The 11,008-nt window shown below is 48.1% G+C and overlaps 1 protein-coding gene across 1 annotated transcript; it reads right to left on the reverse strand.

Moving 5' to 3' along the window:
- Positions 1–761: 761 nt before the first annotated feature.
- Positions 762–9,418, reverse strand: CXCL14 (C-X-C motif chemokine ligand 14). Its single transcript, XM_009507691.2, has 4 exons — positions 8,998–9,418; positions 8,023–8,128; positions 4,127–4,237; positions 762–1,920 (listed from the first exon to the last, which is right to left on the reverse strand). Exons 1-4 carry the CDS (start codon positions 9,059–9,061, stop codon positions 1,905–1,907), a joined length of 297 nt encoding a protein of 98 aa, XP_009505986.1. The 5' UTR covers positions 9,062–9,418; the 3' UTR covers positions 762–1,904.
- Positions 9,419–11,008: the final 1,590 nt, after the last annotated feature.

Genomic DNA, 11,008 nt, shown 5'->3' on the forward strand with positions numbered 1-11,008 from the left:
TGTGTATATATATACACAGATACATTTTTTTTCTTTTTACCTCTCTGAACTGGAGGAAACCCTTGAGCTGAGGCCAGGCATTGCCTTGATTATGAAGCATCAGATCACTGTCGCAGGAGCTGGGCTGATCTCGGCAGCAGCCCGTGCGAGGCTGCCTTTGCACAGCTGGGAGCAGCCAGGAAGCTGCGCTCTTCGGGGAACATCAGGAGGTTTTAATGCGTTTAAACTCTTGCTGGCTTTACCCAGCCTATCTGTTGCTTTTCTTTTTAGCTGTGGAGCAGCGTAGGAGCATTGTTGGGTGCAAAGACCCTCCCTTTGGGTGGAAACTGCATAGAAAGAGGAGGGATGGGCTCACAAGTTTTTGTTGCCGACTTTCATTGTACCTTCCCTAATCTAACCGAGATCTTCTCTAAATCGCTGCTTTTTACGTGTTTTTGCATGGATCCCAGTGGTTGATTTACAATTATTCAGCATAACACTAGACTAGTGGCTACTGGTGCATGGCACAGCACTTCTTTATGTAACGAGATTCCTCGGTGTTTGGCTCAAGTCCAAACCCTAAAATGAGAAAGGGAAGTAAATTGGACTGGAATAATGTTTTATAATTCCAGTGTTATCAGGATGCCATATCTCTAAATCAGCTTCTCTAATTCAGTGCTTTTCCCCAAAACAATTCCACCCAAAAAACGTTAGTAGAAGTGGCTGGCGTTCCCTGACGGCTTAAGGAAATTTAAGAGCAATTGTCAGCTTTTTTTAAATATATTTTTTATTACTTTTTTTTTCATTTGTCTTAGAAAGAAATATGAAATCTGCATGCAACCTTCTAAATATTTCAAACATTTAAATAGCATATGATAATTTAGCAGTACAGTACATTATACAGAAAGATAATATAGGGAGACTTCCTATAGTATATTTACAAATGAAAAGGTAGTTTTGTTATTTTAAAGAGGAATGCACTGCTTAACATTGAAGTATTACATTCAAAATAATGAATATGTATTGTGACTAAAACATATATACGTACTTATATGTTTGCCCTATCATATTTTTCATAAAAAGGTACCTTTTAAAGGCTTTTTTCGTTGTTGCTACAAATCTAGGAAATCATACACAACAGTCTTGAAGCTTAAAATGTCTCAGTACTGAAGCCACAAACTTTCTGTAAGAACTTCAGGTGGAAAAACAAAACAAACCCAAAACAAAACCAAAACCATTTTCTTAGTAATAAAAATGACCTGGAAATGGTTTCTAATGCATGAAACGTTAAATGGGAGATACGGAACGCTTCACCTTGCCGCAAGACCCCAAGTCCGTTAAAGAGGAGGTACACAAGTGATGTTCGTGCTCATTTGACGATGTGCTGAGGGACCTCGCTTCTGCGGTTACAGCCATGACAATTCAGTGGCATCTTCCCCAGCAAGCTCGTCTTTGGTCCCCGCTTCGCCTGACTATAGCGGCAGCTGCAAACATGACAAACCACCACAGCACCGCAGCTTTCCCGCTGCGAAAGGGTGAGGGACACCGCTGTATAACACCATTGCAAACATTACTGTTTGTCTAATGAGCTTATAAAGCTCGATTGCAATCATAGTGAAGTATGAATGAATAACAATAAAAAAACAACAACAACTCAGAAACCCACTTCTTTAAAATGAAAAGCATGAGTTTTCCCAATCTCAGTACAGAGCAGACGGGTGTGAAATCTGAAGTGCAACAGATGCTTGTGAAATCTGGAAGCCTTTTGCACACGGCTATAAAATGTAAAAACTGACCCTTGGTAAAAAGTGCTTTATAATAATATAGAATTTGTGTCTTATGTCTGTGAGAGAGAAATAATCTTCTGCAGAGCCCAGTCCTATGCCAGCCAAGGGAGTCCGCTCCGTTCCTCACACCGCTTCCTCTTATTCTTCATAAACCCTAAACAGAAGGAAAGCCAAGAGCAAGGTGTTCAAACTATGAATGAGAAAGCTGCCTTCTAAATAATAATAATAATAATAAACACCCTCCCTCCCCCCAATAATGGAAAACCAGAACCCAGATTTTTTAGTCTCTAGCTTAAGTAAGTTGGAAAGTAAGTTATTGCCTTCAGCAGTCACCGGATTGCTATTCTTAAAGCATCTGGGAGGAGGGGCAGACTTTGACACCGCCGCATCTCACAGGCTTGTGGGGAGTAACACGCTCTGCCACGATTAGCAGGATGCCTAAGGTGAAGAAATCCACATCTGCTGGTATACTTTAACCACTGGAAAATCCCTATCTCATATACAAGTGCTGAAGTATATCGTGAGCTGTATGTCAATAATAAATTCACAGTATCTGTTACGTTTGGAATAATTTTGTAGGCAGTATCAAATTTCCAGTTTACATCCTGAGAAGACCACTGGACAGGCTTGTTTGCTGAAAAAATTCTTGGCTCTTTGGGGATCATGCATGAAAGTCATCTTCCATGGCATGGGGAAAACTAGGGGCAATGCTGTTTTGGGGAAGAGTTTCATGTTTAGACTATATCTAAATGTAAATTCCATTTACTTTTGAATTCCCTGGCTTTTCCCAGGGAGCAACTCAGTGGGTTTGGCACAGCTGGACCTGAAGGCACTAACAAATTATTTATTATGAGGACTTGGTTTAAATCAGGCTTTTTATGCCTGAAATAATCACTTGATGATTCTTCAGCTGCAGTTCGGATTGGCTGCCCTGCTCACCCGGTTAGCAGTGTCCGGGACCTGCCGGGTGCGACGCGGGGGTGGCACGCTGCAGTGGGGACGTGCCAGGCCTGGGCAAGGCAAAGCAAGCTAAAACGCTGAGGGTTGTGCTGCAATCCTTCCTGCACGCTGCAGCCTGGGTGCCAAAGCCGTGGGGACGCTGGGCTCGCCGTCCCTCCTCCTCTCCCTGGCAGCAGGGACAGTCCCCATCCCCTGGCTTGACTGTGGGGAAGCCTCGAGCTGAGCCTTGTTGTGGGCTATGGAGAGGCATCACTGCTATCTGTAGACAGGAGCTTGTCTGCAGCACGTGGACCCTGGCCCTCGCAGCCCTGCACAAGGCATCCCTCCTCTTGGTGTTCTGGGGGAATCCTGCATGTTTCCTGAATGCACAAGCCTGGGGCTGAGTACCCTTCGGCATCTTAGCGATGGTTTATAAAAAAGAAGAGGGGAAGAATGTAAATACGTGGTTATGCAACAGCCAGGGCTTGCCCACGTGTGCTGTCCATGGAGCAGCCGCAGGGAGTCAGGGGAGCCGGCCGAGGGGCTCAGCACCCACTGCCGCGCCTCGCGGTGCTGTGGCATTGCCTGTGCCACCGGGCACCACGTGGCTGTGCCGGGCCTTGCTGGACCTGCTGAGAGATGGGGCTTGCTGCTCGCTGGCCTCATTTGAGCTCAATTTTGGGGAGCAAATTTCCCATCAGCTGAGGATCAGGGTTTGGTGGGACTGTGCTGCGTGCGGAGGCTCGCTCTTGGTCATGGCTGGAGAGGTGGTAGGAGTTGGGCAGCTCCTCTTAATTACAGATGGGGCATCGCCACTGGCCATCAACCATCAGGAATTCATATTTCTTGCTCTCTCTCTTCTATCCCTGACTGATGGCTTGCAAAAAACCCAAACCAAACCTTTTTGCAAGGGAGAGGTGGCAGAGATTTTTACCAGCAAGTTACTGGTTTTTTTTGGGAATGATACACTAGTTAAAACAGGCAAATATCTGCGTCATCAGATACTGATTATTTTGAGGTGGTGTGATTAAAGTGTGTGACGGGGCGCTCTCTTCCCAGCTCTGCTGGCTGTTTTCCTTGTGACCGTGTGAAAGTAATTTAGCTTTTCATCTTGGCTTTTTACCCGTAGAAGGGAGGTGAGTGTATGTAAATAACTGAGAACGTCAGCTGCTGAATAGATTAACAGAAAATAGTTACTACTTATAGTCGGAACAACCTAATCCTAAAATAGAAGTGAGGACTGCATGTGGCAGGAAAGAAATAACATCAAGAACATCAATTTATGATGGTAATTTTGGTAATGAAATACATCCGCTGGGCTGGATAGAGCGTTTGCAGCGTGTGTGTTTTCTGAATGCTCTGATTGCCCAACTTGCCACCAAGATTTTTCCCCATCACCCGTTGAGCAAATTTGTACTTACCTGCCTTTCTCCTTCCATACTCTGTACCACTTCAGCAGTCTCACTGTGTTTTGGCGTTTGGGATTTAAGCAGTGCTGCTGCTCCCCTCTCACCCGCGTCCACAGTGTCACGCTGCAAGGCAAGCGAGCACAGGTTACAGGAGCCAGGGGAGATGCTTGTTCTTTGCTCCCGCTCCAGGTAAATGCCAAAATCGGCCAGGGGGATCTCACCCAGGCGGGCAGCGGAAAGGTTTTCATGCTCTGTGTTTTATGGCAGATATTTGAGTTTGTTGTAATAATATTGGAGCAGATCTTCAGCTGTGATCAATCAGTGCAGTGCAATATTGTCCGCAGAATTATACTAGGTTGTCCAAGATGAAGACTTACCCACTGATTAAAAACAGTGGGTTTGCTCTGCCTGTCTGCTAAATGTTTTCTTTTGAGCTTAATAGCTGATTTAATTAGGGTTCATTCAGGCAACCACAAGGTAGTTGCATGAGGAGATGGTTCCCTTACACTCAGCAATGCTGCATCCAAGAGAAAAGATCAGACCTGCTTAACTGATTTTTTTTTTTCCCCATTTTTTAAATTTTTTTTTTTCAGTTAGCAATATCTTAAATACTTGCACGTGGCAGGGTGCCTGTGTGCCCAAGGGATTAGCTGTGAGCCCCAGGCAGGCAGTCCTGGGGGCTTCAGCCTCCTCTGATCACGGGCTGATCCCTCTCTCCTTGCCAGCAGCAGTGGTTTGGTGTCCCCTTATTGTCAGGACAAGATGTGCTGGGAGGCAAAACATGGCAAACATTTTAGGCTTCCCCCCGGAGAGCTTAGTGAAGCCGTTGCTGGTTGGTCTGCCACAGCAGGAGCTGGACTTGATGATCCTTGTGGGTCCCTTCCAACTCAGGACATCCTATGATTCTATGAACCCAGATGACATGACAGACCTGGAACTGCTTCCCAAGAGGATGGCTTTTCGGGAAACATCAAGACTGCCGTCGCTTCTCAGCGCTCAAAATCAAGCAGTTTTTTGTTTTTGTTATTAATTTTGTGATTTAAAAAAAAAAACAACCCGTGATTTTAATTGAAATGATTAATTTTCTGGAAATACCATCCATAACAGGGAAACACCGTTTTCAGTTTAACTAATATCCTATAATGGAATTATTTAAATGCTGCTAGAGACATGAGTAAAATGATGGCAGAAAACAAGAAATATCTGTGCATACTGATGGGCTTCTTTTATGGTTTGGTTCAGAGAGGAGCTGTTTATCTTCTACAACAAGAAAAAAATGCATTGCAAACTTTCCCAGCTCACCTGCCTGGTGCAGAGGGGACATGCCTGACTGGAAGTGAAATGCTGCACGAGCTCAGCCACGGTGTCTCACCATGTTTCCCATTTCATTGTTATACAAGGTGTTCAGATAGTTCTTTCCATTCAGTTAACCTTCTTCCCTCCTCCCCTTCTCTGCTCCACCTCCATCAGGTGTGAGCTAAAGTCACAAAAAGACAAGGTGTAACTTTTGGGTCATTTTCTGGGAGGACGTGGTCCTTTCCCCAACGTGTGGGGAAGCGGTGGAAGGACTCCAAGAGCCTCTGTGGCTGCAGACATCAGAAAGGGAAGGGTCACTGCTAAAACCTATGGATTGTCTCTGCTCCAGGGGCATCCTCAGCCAGCCCCTCTGTATGTGAGCAGGGGAATTTTCCTGTAGCTTTGCATGGGAGTGAAACCAAACCTTTGCTGGAGGCACAAGGCATCCAAGTTTTAGGGGACTTGAGGTCGGCACAAAGTTTCTCCATCCAGCAGCCACCTTCTCGGCTGATCCATCTGCACTGGCTGATGCCAGACTTTGGCTTGGATTTATTTTCTGACAGAAGAGCTATTTCCAGAAAGTGATGTACAAAGCTGAATCGCAGAAGGAGCAGAGGAGGAGTGCCTCTGAAAAGTGGCAAGCCCTAAACTTGCACCATGAGTGAAGGAGGACAATTCTGGATTTACGAGAGCCTGCAGTCTGAGGAGGAGGAGATGCATGGTTTGCTTCTCGGGTGAAGAACCAGAGCTTTTCTCAGGCTGAGATGTGTTGCTTTGACACCACACATAGGTTTTCTGCTTTGATGCTGGAGGATGGACAGCAGAAGCGATGTTCCCAAGGCAGCCCCATGGTCCTCTGTGGCTCCTGCACAGTCCCTGATGCTGTGGGCACAGGGTTGGGTGGTAGATTTCTTGGGCACCCTGAGCTGACCTGACCCTGCTTGTGGGGATGCTGGTCCTGCAGATGTAAGGGGACGTGCCTAAGAAGAGGTGCTGTGGAGCCGATACCTTGAGTGTGGAGTTGTATGGTTGGGCTGCAAGGAGACGTTGAGAGGGACGGAGAAAGGACTGAAGCACCAGAACTTACACCTCCAGTGTCATCCCTCCAGTGGGATTTGGGATGTGAGCTTGCTCCAGGGGTGTGTGCTGAGCTGTCTCCTAGCTGCCCAGGGCTTGGTGGCTGCAGCCTTCATCCACGGTGTCTGAGGGTCCCTGTGTCAAAATCCTCCCCAGCTGCGAAAGCAACTCCTGGCTTTCTGATTAAAAGTGAAATGTTGCATTAATGAAACTTATTTTATACCCCCTGGAGTGGGATGCAAAGACTTATTCCCCCTCTACACCATCCTTTTGCTATTGAAAGGTCAAAGCAAATGAAGTAAAGCTGCAAGGGACTGATTCAGGCAGCGATGCTCTGCAAGCATTTTTCTCTTCAAGTCACCATCAGCTGATTTGGGCTTCAAAGAGGTGGGTCTGATGTTCCTTGAGCTAAGGATTGCTCGCAGTGATGCTGGAGGAAGCCTAAGGAAGCTCGGCTCTCCATTCCTCCCCCACACGCCCTCCGTCGAGTCTGGCAAGCCATTTGCAGGGTCAGGCTCCCGTGGTATCTCCTTGTTTGCACCAGTCGGATGGGCAGGATTTGGCCCCGTGGGCGTTACAGAGCGCCGGAGGTGGTACGCGGCTCGGCAGGAGGACAGGACTCGGGTTCTGTTGTTAAAGCACCTTTCTAAGATTAAGTTGAATAGTAGACATTCAGTGAGGGAGCACAAATGCTGGAGTAAATCAGTCCTCGGCGTTCTGGGGGTGTAGCTGCTCTTGGGACCCTTTTCCCCCGCGTTCGGTGGCAGAGGGGCTCGGTGCAGTCTTCTCAGCTAATCCACCCCCCTGGTCATTATCCAGCCCCACGTGCTGGTTGGGTGGTGCTTTGTTGGGGGAGTCTTAAGGTATCCAAAACAGGACAGGAAAAAAAAACCACCCACAAACAACACATATTTAAAATCTAAAAAACCCTTTCCTTTTGAGCCAGTCAGAAATGTCAAAAATCCCCGTACCTGCCTCGGTGTGGTTAGTCGCTACATCATCACTCGCAGATTTCATGGCATCATTGGTCACGGCTTGCGGTGAGACTGGGAGGAAAGCATTTTCTTACATGCTCCGTAATCCCGTCGAATGCAAGGGGATGGCTCTGGTACGATGCAGGTGAAAAATCTGACTCTGGTTGGGATAAATTCCTTGCAGAAGCTACCGAGAACCAAACTCTGCTCATGTTCTTATTCTGTGTGCCCCAAATAACTCGAGTAAATAGTTCTGGATTTTACATCAGGCAGCTTGGAGTAGGATTTGTCCCTGTCTGCACTTGAACTCATGATTATCCTTTTATCATTACCTGTTCTGTAAATATTTCCTTGAGGAAGAAGATTGAGTCTAAAAATGATAGCTGGGTTTTTGGCCAGAATTGCACATTTTAATTGCATCTGATACAGGCAAATGACTATTCCCAGAAATTAGCACGGAAGGGCAGGAGAAAAACAAAGAACAAAGAAGGACCTTGCAGTATAAGGTAAAACAACCCGGCTGATAGGGAAACAGAAAGCAATAAATGAAGGAAAACTTACATAATCATCTCTTCCACGCAAAACGGGTACCTCGGTTTTATTTCCAGCTTCCGTACGTTAGAGAATCTTATTTTAGGACCTTTTCTTGAACATTTGCACTTTACGCCTACAAAAGAAAGCATTTTCTCATGTGCCTGCAAAGCCTCCTGCATACCAAGCGTCCCTTCCCCACCAGCCGACGTGCGCACACAAACTTCAGTTTGGTCTTTTGAGCCTCAGTGGGAAAAGCTGAATTTTGTAATGCTGTTGAGCTTAAAAAGAGTAATATTTTCTTTGCCATATCCCAGGAAAAGGCAGCAGCTCTCTGGGAAATATGTTTTAGAGCACTGAGTATGTTCTGAGGCTCAGTAAATATGAGAGCTTTTTAAAGTGCACCTGCTGTGATTAAATGTAATTGTATTTAACAAAAGGAAATGAAAGAGTCGGAACTTGCTCAGTTCAGAGTCAGGGAATGCACATCTCGGCTACTTTCTCACTCACTCACGTCTCTCTTGGACTTTGTAAGACTTTCAGTCATTTCTCCTCGCACGGATGCTGCGGTGATTTCGCAGCCAGACAAAAGCTGAGTGGTTTTTAACCATCATTTTTGTGCACAGCAGAAAACGCACGCTAGCACGCTCGGTGGAATTCGTGCTACCACACCACATCCAGCTCTGCCCTATTTTCCCTGGGAAAACCACCCTCAGTTTCGAAGGGGATATTTGAGCTATATCCCTGAATAACGGAGAACGTGGTGTGACCTCCCACGCTCCGCTGGGGCTCTTTGCCTCGCAATGAAGACGCAACTTTGTTGCGTGTATTTTACCTCTCCTTCCACCTTTTAATAAACTCGCAGCTACCGTACCCCACAGATACTATACATCACTTTTCCCAACATGCAGGGGACAACTAAATTTAACTCAACGCTACTAAGAGGCAAACAAAAACTACTGGAAAAGAGGTGTACATGGGAACAAGCGAAATAAACCGACTTACCTTCGGCGGTGGCTAAGCACATCGCGATGAACAGCAGAAGCAAAGCTGCTGTCAGGAGCTTCATGGTGAGGCAGCAGGTACCTAAAGAGACGCCGGGGATTTTAATGTGTTTTCTCGCTTCGGGTTCGTCCCCCAGCTCCCCCCCGACCTCCCCGGGGCTGGGTGTCGCCAGGGAGGGGACAGCAGAGAGCGGCTGCGGGCGGTGCTGCTGCCCTGGCGCTGCCTGCTGCTGCCTGCGCGCTGCCTGCGCCCTGCCTGCGCTCTGCCGCTTTCCTCCCCTTGTCCTCTTTTAAAACAGCTCCCGCTGCCCTTGCTGCCGGCTCATTAATATGCAGAGCAACTCCACGGCTCCCTCCGCTTCCTCAGCCCCGCCGGGGAGGGAGGGGACCGGCACCCCGCGGCCGCTCCTGCCCCCGGGGACCCCCCCCTTCCCGCCCCGAGCCCCCCGGGGGTGGGAGCGCAGGGGCTGGGGCGGCTGCTCCTGCCCAGCTGGGACATCCCTCACCAGGAGGAGGTTTGCTGGGGGGGGGTTGGTGGTATTTCTCTGAATGGGGCTGCTTGGGGGGGGGGCGGAAAAACCCCTCTTGCGAGCGTTCCGTGCTCTGCAGAAATTCCCATGCACCTTGGAGATGAGATTTGGAGAAGTCTCACCTGGGGAGGGGTGTCACCTATTGATGTTAATATTATTTTCTAGCTTTAACAGGCTTCCGAACCTAAAGGAAATCTTAATGAATTAAAGCAGGGGGGAGGGGGGGTTAGAGGAATATTCCTAAGAGCATTGTTAGGTGGGTTTAGCATGTGGAATGTTTCAGGAAATAGATCAATTTTGGGTTGCTTTAATGAACACTCCAGCAACGTTCTGCTCTGTGAAAAACAGGGTAGCAACACGCAGGAACTTTGTGGATGTAAATATATGTTCCCTCTCCCTTGCAGAGTCTGTTTCTGATTTCAGCGACAGCTAAAATAGCATCTTTAAAACCCAGATTCCAGATTTTAGCCTGTGTAACTGAAATGGATGAAGATCAGAGTCGGGGCTCTAATCTCCTTCATACTAATGAACTCAAAATATATTGCAGATAACTGCCTCTGCTGGTCCCCGGTTCACCTCAGCCCCTCTCCCAGCACACCGCTGCCCACGCTCCCCACTCGCACACCCATCCACGTTATTAAAACCGACCAAAACCTGCCATCCTGCCAGTTCAGGCAGCGCTTGGGAAGGACACGCCATGCGCTCCCAGCTCCGCTTGCATTTTAAGTTTCCCACATGGCTTCGTTCCTGACGGCTCCCATTGGCAGCGGCCATCCCCGCCGCGTTCCCGGCCCGGGTGTTGGCAGGCTGCGAGTACAGCCCTACCACACACAGCCTGCACGTTGTGCGCAGGCAGCTGCCTTGTTCCTGGCCCTGGGTTTCATGCGAGACGTGCCGACACGCCGGGAACAGCCTGCCTCCGCTGCCGGCTCGCCGCTGCCCGGCATGGGATGGGGGAGCAGGGGTGGGCGGCCGACGTGGCAGGGAGCTTTTGGGGTGAAAGACCCATTCCTGGGCAGGCTTGTGTAGGCTGCTGCTGGTGTATGGGGCAGGGGGGATGGTGTGAGAGTTTTTGCTATGCTTTGGGCATTTGCACCGCACAGCTCCTCAAGCGCTTGTTGCACCCTGTTAGGGGTGTTTTGGGGCGTGTGTTATTATTTTTAATTATTTATTATTTGTTCCACAGCCTGGTGATAAAGTCACACACCTGAGGCATGGCAGATCTCAGTTCAAACCTTTGAAATAAATTGTCATTATCCAATTCCTTATATTAGGAAGAAAAAAAGGCAGGAGAGTACAAAAGGCTCATTTCAGAGTCACGACCAGCTGGGTGGTGAAGACGCTCGCTGGGCACCGGGGAGAGTGGGCTTAGACTGATCCACATCCTATCCAGGGCTGTAATCCTACCCTGCTGCGGCTCAGGGTAATTCCCTCCGTGCAGCCTCCTCTCCACCGTGCGCAGGAACAGCCTCAGGGGAAACT

This window comes from Phalacrocorax carbo, chromosome 8, assembly GCF_963921805.1.
Source record: "Phalacrocorax carbo chromosome 8, bPhaCar2.1, whole genome shotgun sequence".
Taxonomy (NCBI): Eukaryota; Metazoa; Chordata; class Aves; order Suliformes; family Phalacrocoracidae; genus Phalacrocorax; species Phalacrocorax carbo.

Excerpts from the sequence above, each read along its gene's own strand:
- CXCL14 (XM_009507691.2), bottom strand. The coding sequence starts at position 9,061 with ATGAAGCTCCTGACAGCAGCTTTGCTTCTGCTGTTCATCGCGATGTGC. Across the intron at positions 8,129-8,997 it reads GTGCTTAGCCACCGCCGAAG|GCGTAAAGTGCAAATGTTCA; the intron begins GTAAGTCGGTTT and ends TTTCTTTTGTAG. Across the intron at positions 4,238-8,022 it reads TGCGTGGAAGAGATGATTAT|CGTGACACTGTGGACGCGGG; the intron begins GTAAGTTTTCCT and ends CTTGCCTTGCAG.